This window comes from Musca vetustissima, unplaced genomic scaffold (genome assembly GCF_032173495.1).
Source record: "Musca vetustissima isolate MV318-11 ecotype Yass unplaced genomic scaffold, APGP_CSIRO_Mvet_v1 utg75198, whole genome shotgun sequence".
Classification (NCBI taxonomy): domain Eukaryota; kingdom Metazoa; phylum Arthropoda; class Insecta; order Diptera; family Muscidae; genus Musca; species Musca vetustissima.
The window spans coordinates 128,784-142,565 of NW_026877125.1; the positions used below are offsets into that span (position 1 = coordinate 128,784).

At 38.5% G+C, this 13,782-nt stretch overlaps 1 protein-coding gene across 1 annotated transcript in view; it reads left to right on the forward strand.

Moving 5' to 3' along the window:
- Positions 1-393: 393 nt before the first annotated feature.
- The window catches only part of LOC133321706 (ankyrin repeat and KH domain-containing protein mask), a 44,798-nt gene continuing 31,409 nt past the window's right edge, over positions 394-13,782 (forward strand). The window contains exons 1-2 of the mRNA XM_061530790.1: positions 394-397; positions 2,110-3,521. Of these exons, the coding sequence (XP_061386774.1) occupies positions 394-397; positions 2,110-3,521 (1,416 nt within the window). The remainder of the gene's footprint in view (positions 398-2,109; positions 3,522-13,782) is intronic.

The window sequence follows — 13,782 nt, forward strand, 5'->3', positions numbered from 1 at the left end:
AATTCCTCATATATCTTCCGATTTGCACGAATTTTGGCATAGCGTACTAAATTAAGTCTAGAAAGATTTGTGTTGAATTTCGTGAAAATCGGTTCAGATTTAGATATAACTCCCATATATATTTTCGTCTGATTTTAGGTAAATGGTGCAACAAAGTCCCCTTATATCCCTCGATTTGCACAAAATTTGGCATAGCGCACTGAATTAAGTCTAGAATCAGGTGTGTTAAGTTTCGTGAATATCCGTTCAGATTAAATTAAATTTTTAAGAGTGCGGCGTACAGAATAGCGTGTATTAATTTTGTTATAAAACGTTTTCCATAAATTTGTCCCATGGTACGCAGACAATAATCTGTCCGAATGAAATTTAATTTAGCATGGGTTGTTGAAAGGCATGAGTATGTTCCTTCGAGGGAACATTGACATGCAATTGTAAGGATACATATCGTTAGCTAAAATGCGAAAAGGCGTAACTAACAAAAAAAATTGAAAATTGACTTTTTGAATGAATATTGTGAATGTCAATAAAATACATGTGTTGACAAAGTTTTACACGTCTGCGGTCAAAAAAGGAGCTTCTATTAAGAAAAAACAAAAAGACGTAACTACAAGTGGGTTTATTTGATAAATGCAAAAAGGCGTAACTAACAAAAAATTCACGTTTTTTACTTAATTATTATGACTGCCATTAAACTAAATTTGTTAAAAAAAATATAGTCTATTATTCGTCATATGCAATATCACCCTGCCGGGCGTACTTTTTTTGACATGTTTATAGTTTTTATTCAAAACAGTTTTTGGCTTCTCCTACACGATTATGCTTTTGTTAGTTACATCTTTTTGCATTTTAGCTGACGATATTTACAATATATCCAAAGTGGTGAAGGCTATATTCGACCCAGTCCGATTTTACTACTTTCCTTATTGGGTTTCTTCTGACCATGTCACATAGTCCAATCGATGTAGGTATTTAAATAAAACTGTTGGGAATTTTGTTGTAGTCTATCAGCACAGTTATTAGCTAAACGCCTTTCTCCGGAGTCTGGCCTTCCGTAAGACTACTAAGATATACTATTTTACTTGGCATAATTTATTCATTTTGGGACTAGATGGATGAGTCATTGTTTTTTTTAGGTGGGAAAATATATTCATGTAAACATATTATTAATTAAGGGACTTGCATCGTATAAATGTTGAAAACCCAAAATATCCCATAGGAGTTGTATACCAAAATTTCGTTTTTGTTTGTGGGTTCACACCTTACTCTACGACGCACTCACCATCACCTCACCACACCAATGAAATTAATACAACGTTGCTTATTATTTCTGTTTTTTTTTTTTTATTTGAAAAGAAAAATATTTTGGCAAAAAGGCAACTAACTATGTATGCAAATTAGCCATAAATAAATATTAAAAAAAAGAAAACGCGAAAGTGTTTTTTTGTTATTTCTTCTATTATAGTGCTAATATACAAATATGCTACTCTTTCTCCTTTACACATTTATCGCTATTATCGGTTTCTCTCACTCGTTTTTGGTTTTTCGGTCGGTCGTTCGTTCATTCGAACAATTTGTTGTTGCTTGTGTAAATTTTCGTTGATTACGGTCGTCGGCGGTACATCTTTGCATTGTGCCGAGTGTTTCGTTCGTTTTCGATTCTTTTTTTCTTTGTAAAGACTTTTTCCTTTTCGTTCATTTCGTCGACATCCGCTTTAAACAGAGTTAAACTAATGTTAGCGTTGTTTATAACTTAACCGCTCCCTCCCTCGCTCATCATCCCATTCTAAAAAAATAATTCTTTTGTTATGTTTCCTTTCCCAGAGAAAAGAAGAAAAAAGTGAACAAAGAGCTTTGAAAGAATGTTTCTGAAATCCAAATAAGAAGAAGAAAAATTGAAAAAAAATATATTAAAAGAAGTTCAACAACAATAGAATACCGATACAAAAAAATATAAAATAATAAACAACAAAAGTGATTCAAGTGAAAAATTACAACAACAACAATACTAAATAACAAACAAATTATTCAATACAATTTTTTTTTTAATTTTGTGTGCAAATCAACAAAGAAAATTGTTAATACAAAAAAAATTATAGAAAATGAATAAAGATGATCAAAACAAAAACCTGAATAAAACAACGGCTGGGACGAATTCGAACAAAAATAATAACAACAACAGCAAAGCAGCAGAAACACAGCAGCAGCCACAAACCAAGTCTAACAAAAATAAGAAAAACAATAACAACAACAATAATAATAGTTTAAAATTGGCCGCAGCTACTGCAGTAGCTGCAACAATCGCCACCATTGCTACTAACAACAACAATAGTCAACAACAAACGCCTGCCGCCGCTGTTGGTAAAAAGTCCTCACGTCAGGGCAATGCTACCAACAACAATACAGCAGCAGGTCGTCAAAATTCCTCCTCCTCCGCAACAACAACAACAACAGTTGTTTCCTCCGCCACTGATACAATAACACCTGCCGCAGCAACAACAACGACAACTAACGATTTGTTGTTGGACAACAGCGGTGTTGGTGGTGTGGCATCAACTGCTGCCGCTGCTGCTAGATTGAAAAATACTAACAACAACAATAACACCAACTCAAAAATCAAATTAAAAGTTAACAACAACACTAATAACACCAATTCCAACACATCAACATCCGCCGCGTCATCAGCTTCTTCGACAGCCAATGTGGCGTCGTCATCATCAGCAGTAGCATCCAACCCCGCCGCAGTCAGCAACACTGCCCCTGGCAATAAAATGTCAAAAACAGCAAATTCCAATCCAACAAATGCTGCCGCATCCTCCAACTCCTCTGCAGCATCAGCAACACCATCTGCATCAACAGCAACAACAACATCAGCGGATGTTGATTTGGGAGCCTTAAATACAGTACCACCCTCACCAGCCACATCAACGGCTACTGGTACTGTGCCCACAATTACCTCAAGCAAATCAGCATCGGCGTCGGCGTCGGCATCTGCATCCAACAACCCCACTTCTTCAACGCGTTCGAAGAAATCCTCCTCAGCAGCTGCGGCAGCAGCCGCCTTAGCCATACAGCAACAGGCTGTAACAACCGGTAAATCAGCGTTATCATCTGCCTCATCATCGGCGAAAGCCGGTGGCTCATCGAAAGATGCCCATTTAAAATTTACCTCGGCGTTACCGCTACTGGTTGGTTCAGCGGCAGCCGCTGCTGCAGCCGCCAAAGGAGCTGGTGCCTCCTCCAGTGCAGGTGCCCAAGCGGCCGCCGTCGCTGCCGCAGCAGCACTAAAACAAAAACTCAAAAGTGCCGCTGTCGCATCATCGGTTGCTGCCAACAACTCCCGCTCAAATTCCACATCAACATCGTCGAATTCATCGTCGCTGTCATCGTCGGTGGGCATTGTAAATGCCATATCGAATGCATTGCAGAATATCATTACCAGCGATAATTCCGATACCGATACGGAATTGTATCCACCGCCAGTTACGGATCTATCAGAATCGGATGAGGAATCTGTATCAGAGGTAAGTTTTGGCAAATATCGTCCTTTCCATAAACTTTAAGTAATAGTTTTTTTTAAATTTTTTGTTTCCTTTAGCGCTTTATCTCTCTAAGATGTACTTTTTTTCCAGCTTCTGTAGTTCTAGAATTTAGATTTGTTTCTTTTTTTTTCAATGCAAAATTTTGTTTTTGGTTTTATAAAATATTGGGAAATATTAGGCACCAAATCTTGGAATCAAAGAGGGTACCAAACAGTGACTTTGTGGTTGTTGTAAAGACCTCTCTTCAATTACTTGAGGAGAAAAATACGTCTAACTTACTTACTTAGCTGGCTTGTGACAACATTTGTTCCATAAGCCGAGGTTAAAAAATATTTCCAGACGCAGTACTTCCATTTTGAAAGACCATGTTCGGCAATGTTGTCTTCCACTTGATCTTTCCATCGGATTCGTGGCCTTCCCCTTATGTGTGAACCATCAGCTGGTTCGCTTTTATATGCCTTTTGCGCTGGGGCATCTTTATCCATTCTCACAACATGGCCTAGCCAACGTAGTTTAGTCTGCAGCTCGATACGTCTGACTATGTCGATGTCCAAAAATAGATGGTACATCTCATAGTTCATTCGACGACGATATTCGCCATCATCGGCCGCAGATCGGCCCATAGATCTTTCGGAGATTTTTTTCTCTCAAACACTCCAAGAGCTGCCTCATCTGTTTGCGCAAGTACCCGTGCTTCAGGTCCATACAACAACATGGGTAGTATCAGTGTCTTGTTGAGTGTGAGTTTCTGAATTGCTTACCTAGACCATAGTTGCATTTGTTGGCTAACACAATTCTCCTCCGAATTTCAAAACTGATGTCATTGGTTTTATTTATGGCGGTTCCAAGGTATATAAATTCTTTCACTACCTCGAAGCTGTAGTTCTTAAGTTCCACAGTTGGTCCGAGTCTACTGGACGCCTTGCTGCAAGTTGATACAGTCAGTTTGGTCTTCTCGCCATTTACTGCCAGACCCACTTTGGCAGATTCCTCAATTTGTTCAAAGTTAGCTGTTACCGCTCTCAATGTTCTTGTGTTGTTTTATGTTCAGAGTGCCATTTCTGTTCACCTTTTCCTCTTGTATGACCTTTTCCAGCAGGATGTTGAACAGGTCACACGATAAACTGTCACCTTGTCTGAATCCGAGAAGTCATTTCCGATTTTAAGTGCTGATCTTGAGCCCGGTTAAGGTTATCCTGCATAGCCGTATCGATTTTGCAGGAGTGCCGAACACAGACATGGTTTTAAACACCTCGGAGCGGATAGGGCTATCGAATACAGCTTTATAGTCGACGAATAGGTGGAATGTGTCGATGTTTTTTTCGTTAATCTATTCCAGGATCGATGGTGGATTTGCCAGGCCTGACGCCGCATTGGTATGGTCCAATAATGTCATTGACCATTGGTTTCAGTCGTTCACACAGTACGCTGGATAGCACTATATATGCGATGGGAAGGAAACTTATTCCCCTATAGTTGGCACATATTGTCTTGTCTCCTTTTTGTGCAAGGGACACAGGATGCTGAGGTTCCAATCATTGGGCATGCATTCTTCTAGCCAAATTGTACTAATCAGCTGGTACATGCTGCACCGATCTTGAATAGTTCGGCTGGTAATCCATCTGCACCTGCTGCTTTACTATTGTTCTTCAGCCGATTAATATTCTGACCTCATCTTGGCTTGGTGGTGGTATACAATAAATGCCGTCATCTATTCTGGGGTATCTACTTCATCCCAGAACCTATTTGATACTAGAAGCTTTGCAAAATGCTCCTTCCAGATCCTCAACACGCTATATGTCATCATGTTTCCATCTTCATCTCTACTGGAGGATGTGCCTGTACCAAAGCCTTCGGTTTTGTGTTTTACTTGTTAGTCAAATTTCCGGATTTCATTCTGACTCTTGTACATCTCGATTTGCTGACGCTTACGTTTTTGTCTCCTTTTCTCCTGATAATTCTCCCTCGGGTTTCGTGTTGCTACTGTCTGTAGGGTTTCCCTACACGCTGCGTTTTTCACATCAGTAGCATTACGACACTCCTGATCGTTTTTGATGGTGATTTTTAGTACCCAAGTGTTGCTTTTGCTTGTGTTTTCCATTGTGTTTCTATATTTTTATGGGGACAAGGAGTGCTTACGACTGGCAAGTGGGTGGGAGTAGGCTTCTGCTATATATAACCCTTTATTTTATTAAGTGCCTGATTGTAGGAAATCATCTGCCTATAAAGTATATGGCCGGCCTTATCAACAACAAACCATTTATCATCAAACTTTTTTCTATCCACCACTCAACTATTTAATACAGAGGGAAATTTAAAAAAATTGTAAAATGTTAATAAAATATACTCGGATTTATCTTAACGATATTCTACGGTAGCTCCAGTTCTTAAAGTTCTTATTTTTATAACTTTTTCAATCGTCTTTTGTCTTAAATCATAAATCCTTCAAATGTAATTTCTTTTGTGCGTCTACTTGCTCTATTAGAATTAAACAGCTGTTTTATCGATGTCACTCTACAGTGAGTGTGAGATGATGGCATGTTCTAGATAAGAGAGAGAGAGAGACTTGGGCGAGAGTCAATTGACAGAATAAAACATGATGTTTTCAACGCATTGTCGCTGTCATTCGCTACATTTCTGCTAATTTCAGTGTTTACCGCTTTTTTATTTAATTGTTTTTTTAAATCACATTTCTTTGTACTAAAACAGAGAAACATTTTTTTATGTTATCACATTTTCGATGAGATAAAATTCTCCAGTTCTGTTCCTACTTCTCCTCCTCCTTGTTCTTTTCTGCGGGTAAATGTATTTTATTAACACATGTAAAGTCGTCGACGTCTTGAAGGTTGCTGTTTTTTTAAAAAACAGATGCCCGCTCTCTTGTTGTTCTTGTTTTTTTTTTTTTGCATTTTTATTTCAACGAGATTTATTAAAAATCATTTCATACACGCAAATTCGCACGCACGTCCATTTGTCCGTCCGTCCGACCGACTTATATCCACTCAATGTACTCTGTGTAGTAGTTCCACATACACATACTTGTACATCCATCATGTAATAAATGAAATGTGAACGACAACAACAAGGAATGATGAAGAAAAGAATAAACATTAAAACACCAACACCACACCACTCGTCACATATCAAACAAAAGAATATTTAACAAAAATAAAATAATGAAATTGAAAAAATAAACATTGACTTCAATTTTAGAAGGAATAGGAGGGAGGGAGTACGAATAATGAATATAGACAACAACAGCAGACGCTTGGATAAAAATTGTATGCGGCGGGGGTGGTCAAGACGAATGCGGACAGGGCAATTCGGTTGTAGAGTATCTTGCCCTGTACGTTGTATGTGACGAAGAAGAAGAAGACGACGACAACAGCCATAAAGCACAGCTATCAAACACAACACAACGTGTTTTTGTGGCTGTAGTACTCTTCAATTTTTTTTTTTGCACTTTGTATATAGCACGACAACGACGACGCCGAAGACGACAACGAGACTATTCGAGTTTTCGAAGCCAGAAATGAGAAATGATTGTGTCAGTGCTTTGTATTGTTGTTGTTGCTGTTAGTATTTTTATTGAGTTTGTGTGGTGTATTTTTGCGTATTTTATGGGATTTTTTTTCTTCGTTTGGACACATATTTTTTGTGTTGTCGGCAAACATAACGAACCGAACACAAACGAACGTACGATTGTTCCAACAAACATCAAACACTAGTATTGCATTTTTTTCAAGCAACGATAATATATTTTTAAAAATTTTTGTATCTTCTTTCTTTTCGAGAAGGACAGGACAGGACAGGAGTTTACGATATTTCCAATTCCATAGACTATGCTTCTTCTACTTGATATTTCCATCGGATTCGTGGCCTTCCCATACCCATGCTTCAGGTCCATACAATAGCACGGGTAGTATCTTACTTGCTTAGCTGGCTTGTGACAGAACTTTCGTTCCATAAGCCGCGCTTAAAAAAATATTTCCAGGCACGTCGGTCTTTTGCGCAGTTTTTCCAGTTTGAAAGATCATATTCGGCAATGTTGTCTTGTCTTCCACTTGATCTTTCCATCGAATTCGTTGCCTTCCCCTTCTGCGTGATCCATCAGATGGCTCGCTTTTATATGCCTCTTGAGCTGAATTGCTTACTTAGACCATAATAGCATCTGTGGGCCTACACTATTCTCCTCCGAATTTCAAAACTGATGTCATTAGTTTTATTTATAGCGATATCGAGGTATAAAAATCTTTGACTACCTCGAAGCTGTAGTTCTCAAGTTCCACAGTTGATACGAGTCTACTGGACGTCTTGCGCGTTGATACCATCAGCTTGATCTTCTCGCCATTTACTGCCAGACCCACTTTGGCACTCCTTCGCATTTTGTGGCTGTTACCGCTCGCAACGTTCGACCCATTTTATCAATGTCATCGGCGTAGGGGTGTAACATGTATTGTTTGGTGTACAGAGTGTCATTACTGTTCACCTTTGCGTCTCGTATGTCCTTTTCCAGCAGAATGTTAAAAAGATCACACGGCAAACTGTCACTTTGTCTGAATCCTCGTTCGGTATTGAAGGGCTCCAGTTAAGGTTATCCTGGAATGCCGAACATGTCTGCGGCTTTAAACACCCATGTTCGGATAGGGATGTCTGTAGAATGCAGCTTTATAGTCGACGAATAGGTGGAATGTGTCCATGTTTTTTCATTGATCTTTTCCAGGATCTGGCAATAGTTAAAATTTGGTCGATAGTGGATTTGCCAGGCCTGTAGCCGCATTGTTATGGTTCAATAATGTCATTGACCATTGGCTTCAGTCTTCACACAGTACGCTGGATAACACTTTATATGCGACGCAAAGGAAACTTATTCCTCTATAGTTGGCACATATTGCCTTGTCTCCTTTTTGTGCAAGGGCATGCATTCCTCTAGCCAAATTGTATTAGTCATTTGGTGCATGCTCCTGACCAGCATCTGACCACCGATCTACTCTGACCTCATCTTGGCTAGGTGGTATGCAATATATACCGTTCTCTGTTATAGGTTCTGGGGTATCTTCTTCACCGCTACTATATGATAACAGAAGCTTTGCAAAGTGATACTTTATCTGTATCTGTCGTCAGGTTTCCATCTTCATCTCTACAGAAGGATGTGCCTGTACCAAAACCTTCGGTTTGGTGTTTTACTCGTTGTTAAAATTTTCGGTCTTTATTCTGACTCCTGTACATCTCGATTTGCTAACACTCATGTTTATCTTTCTTCTTTTTTATGAAAATATATGTTTTCAATTATCCTAAAAATATGTAGAGGTCTGCAATGGTCTATAAGAGGCGGTCCATAAATTGCCTAGAGCAGACTCTGAAGTCAGCTATTGTCTATAGTAGAAATTAAGTTCGCCTAGTGTATATATAAGACACCTCGGTATTTAGTTGTATGAAGATTTAGGGGTCTCCAATTTTCTACAAAAAACACTCAAGTATGCTAGGTTAGGTTAGGTTAGGTTTGGGATGTACGGCTGTTGTAACAACCGTCCACTCGGAGACTATGTCCATTGTGATCATCCATTATGTATAGGTGTACCTATAAAGAGAGAGAAGAAAAGATAGTGGAAGAGTAGAGAGAGAGGTAGTCAGAATAGGAGGGAGCGGAAGCGGAAGAGACATTATTTTAGCCAAGTCAATTTTTTGACAAAGCCTAGAATTAGGTTAGGGTCTATTTTGGAGAAGAAGACTAGATTATCAATTTCATAACATCCAAACTGTTTATGTCTTCTGCTGATCAGCGATGGACATTTGCAAAGGATGTGCTCAATTGTTTCCACTTCTTCTTCATCCTCACATAGACGACAGTAATCCTCTCCACTGGAGTCCCACTTAGAAGTGAGAGATCTAACTTTGCAGTGACCAGTAATGATCCCCACAACGATCTTAATCTCCCTCTTGTTGTGATCCAGCAGCGAAGACGTTCTTTTATGAGAGAATTCTGGCCAGATAGATTTAGAGATTCTGCATGCAGGTTCCCTTAGCCATCTGTTGCCGACTACCTCGCAATAGAACGCACGGATTCTGCCAATGAAATAGCTAATAGGGGGTTTCACAGATCTCTCAATCAGAAGACTGGACGACTGTGACCCCCCTCGAGCAAGCTCGTCGGCTATCTCATTCCCTTCAATATCGTTATGTCCTGGAACCCAGCATAACCCAACTATTTGACGTATATCATTCAGAGCGGTCTTACAATCATGAACTGCTTTCGAGTTTATAGTATGCGACTTCACCGCTTTCAGGGCCGCCTGACTATCTACGTAAATAGTCACCGGTCCTGTAAAGTCTGTATTAAGTGCTTTTACTATCTCGGCCGCTTTCGTGATTGCAAGAATCTCTGCTTGAAAAACGCTACAATCATTGTTGAGTTTATATGAGTTTCGTATACCTAATTCCCTGCAGTAGACGCCTGCGCCAGTGCCTTCTTCCATCTTGGACCCGTCTGTGAAGATTGACAGACCTGGCAGAGGTAGGGAGCCACTAGTCCAGGATTCCCTGTTAGGAAATTCGACAAGTATGCTAACTTGGTCAGGACTTGACTTTTGCTCATTGGCGTGATTATATGTATATATGTACGTTGTCGTATATACGAACAATCGAAAGACAATTTAAAATCACTCAATTATCAATTTTCTACATATTTCCATATCTATATATATAAAAGAGCTTAGTGTTAAGTGAGTGAGTGAGTGACTGAGTGACTGACTGACAGATCATCGCCCAGACGAAACGGCTAAAGCTAGAAGCTTGAAATTTTGAGTGTGGGTTGGTGTTGGTGTGTAGGCGTGAGATAAGGCTGGGTTTTTGGAAATTCGAACTAGAAGGGTACGAAAAGTACTAAAATGTACCAAATATGGTACCCTTTGTATTAGGCGAACGGGAAGAGCTAGAATTCTGAAATTTGGAATGTGGGTCACTGATGTAAAGTTAGGAAGATGTACAAAAGCGTTTTTGGAAATTCGTACTAGAACGGTACGAAAAGTACTAAAAAGTACTAAATGTGATACCATTTGTATTTGGCGAACCGGTAGAGCTAGAACTCTGAAATTTGGATTGGTGGTCGCTGAGTGTAGGATAGATGTACCAACGGGTTTTTGGAAATTCGAAATAGAAGGGTACGAAAAGTACTAAAATGTACTTAATTTTGTACAATTTCGTAGAATGTGAATTGATAGAGCTAAAAACTTGAAATTTGGAATGCGACTTAGGGATGAGATGTAGAGTCTATTTAAGGAGATGGTTTTGAAAGCGTGTACTCATGTGTACGAAAAGTACTATATGATACTATATTTGGTACAAATTTAATTTGGAGATACAAATCGAGCTGGAATCCTGAAATTTGAAATTAACATTAGGAGTTGGACATCTGAGTGTAGAATTGGGAATGTACGTAGTTTTGGAATTTTTTTACCCAGTTTCAGTAATTTATATTCATGGGTACTAAATGGTACTAAATTTGGTACAATTTGAATTTTATGCGAACCAATAGAGCTAGAATCATGAAATTTGGAGTCAGGATAACTGTTGGGGTGTAAGATCGAGATATGTAGGAAGTTTTAAAAATGTTTACTAATGTGTACTAAATTTGGTACAATTTGAATTGTGGGTGAACCGATAGAGTTGGAATCATAAATCTTGGATTTAGGATCAGTCTGGGGGTGAAAGTTTGGGTTAAGTGGGACGTTTTGGAAATTCGTACTACTGTGTACTAAATTTGGTACAATTTGAATTGTGAGTGAACCGAAAGAGTTGTAATCCTGAAACTTGGATTTAGGATCACTGTGAGGGTGTAGGATTGGGGTCTGTAGGAAGTTTTGGAAATTCGTACTACAGTGTACTAAATTTGGTACAAATTGAATTGTAGATGAATCGATAGAGTTGGAATATTGAAACTTTGATTTAGGATCACTGTGGGGGTGTAGAATTGGGGTATGTAGGAAGTTTTGGAAATTCGTACTACAGTGTACTAAATTTGGTACAAATTGAATTGTGGATGAACCGATAGAGTTGGAATCCTGAAACTTGGATTTAGGATCACTGTGGGGGTGTAGAATTGGGGTATGTAGGAAGTTTTGGAAATTGGTACTACTATGTCCTAAATTTGGTACAATTTGAATTGAGGGTGAACCGATGGAGTTGGAATCCTGAAACTTGGATATAGGATCACTGTGGGGGTGTAGGATTGGGATCTGTAGGAAGTTTTGGAAATTCATAGTACTGTGTACTAAATTTGGTACAATTTGAATTGGGGGTGAACCGATAGAGTTGGAATCCTGAAACTTGGATTTAGGATCACTGTGAGGGTGTAGGATTGGGGTCTGTAGGAAGTTTTGGAAATTCGTACTACAGTGTACTAAATTTGGTACAAATTGAATTGGGGATAAACCGATGGAGTTGGAATCCTGAAACTTGGATTTAGGATCACTGTGGGGGTGTAGGATTGGGGTATGTATGAAGTTTTGGAAATTGGTACTACTATGTACTTAATTTGGTACAATTTGAATTGAGGGTGAACCGATAGAGTTGGAATCCTAAAACTTGGATTTAGGATCATTGTGGGGGTGTAGGATTGGGGTATGTAGGATGTTTTGGAAATTGGTACTACTGTGTACTAAATGTGGTACAATTTTAATTGTGGGCGAACAGATAGAGTTGGAATCCTGAAACTTGGTGTTAGGATCACTGTGGTGGTGTAGGATTGGGGTAAGTAGGAGGTTTTGGAAATTCGTACTACTGTGTACTAAATTTGGTACAATTTGAATTGTGAGTGAACCGATAGAGTTGTAATCCTGAAACTTGGATTTAGGGTCACCGTGGGGTTGTAGGGTTAGGGTAAGTTGGAGGTTTTGGAAATTCATACTACTGTGTGCCAAATTTGGTACAATTTGGATTGTGAGTGAACCGATAGCGTTGGAATTCTGAAACTTGGAATTAGGATCTCTGTGAAGTGTAGGTTTGGGTTAAGAAGGAAGTTTTGGAAATTCATACTACAGTGTACAGTCATTATGGGGGTGTAGGATCGGGGTATGCAGGAAGTTTTGTTGGAAGTAGAAGGGTACGAAAAGTACTAAAATGTACCAAATATGGTACCCTTTTTATTAGCGAACGGGAAGAGCTAGAATTCTGAAATTTGGAATGTTGGTCACTGATGGAAAGTTAGAATGATGTGCAAAGGGTTTTTAGAAATTCGACCTATAAGTATACTAAAGGTACTAAACTTTACTGAATTTATTTCCTGTTGTATATATATTGAACATATATAGCATGAATCTTGACATATGAAATGGAATACTGGTTGGGAAGTAGTGTTGATGTACGGAAATAAGTACATTCGTACTTATGTGTATAAAAAGTGTAAAATGGTACTAAATTTCGTACTATTTACATTCAGTTGAGTGTGTAGAGATGTAATCTTGATAATCGGAATTAGCTTTAAAAAATCGTACTTATTTGTACGAAAAGTACTAAATGGTACTAAATTTGGTGGAAGTTGGATTTAGGTGAACAGACAGAGCTGAAGTCTTCAAATTGGGAATTAAAATGACTGTTGGAATGTAGGACTGAGGTAGATTATGAAATTCGTACTTATTGGTACGAAAGGTACTATATGGTACTAAATTTAGTACAATTTGGATTTTGCTTGAAAGGATAGAACTGAAAACCTGAAATTTGGAATTAAGATTTCCGTTGAAGATTGAGCTATAGAGACATCTTTGGAAACTCGTATTTATGTGTACGAAAAGTACTAAACGGCACTAGATGGATTTGGGTGAACGGAGAGAGCTGGAAACCCATAATTTGGACTAATGGTTGATGTTTGAATATAGAATTGAGATATGGAAGCATAGTACCTATGTGTACTAAATAGTACTATATTTCGTACAACTTGATTATGTGTGAACGGATAGAGCTGGACTCCCGAATTTTTTAATTAAAATTACTGTTGGAGTGTAAGATTGACATAGTTTAGGAAATTGTTAATTATAGAAACAAAAAGTACAAAATGGGTCCGGAAATCTTACAAATGTGTGAACGGTAGGGCTGTATTCTAAAATTTTGAATTAATATTACAGTTTGAGTGCAGAATTGAGATATGTCGGTAATTTTTTAAAATTCGTCATTATGTGTACTAAATGGTAAAAAATTGGTACAATTTTGATTCGAGTTAACGGATAGAGATAGTAAACGTAAATTTGTA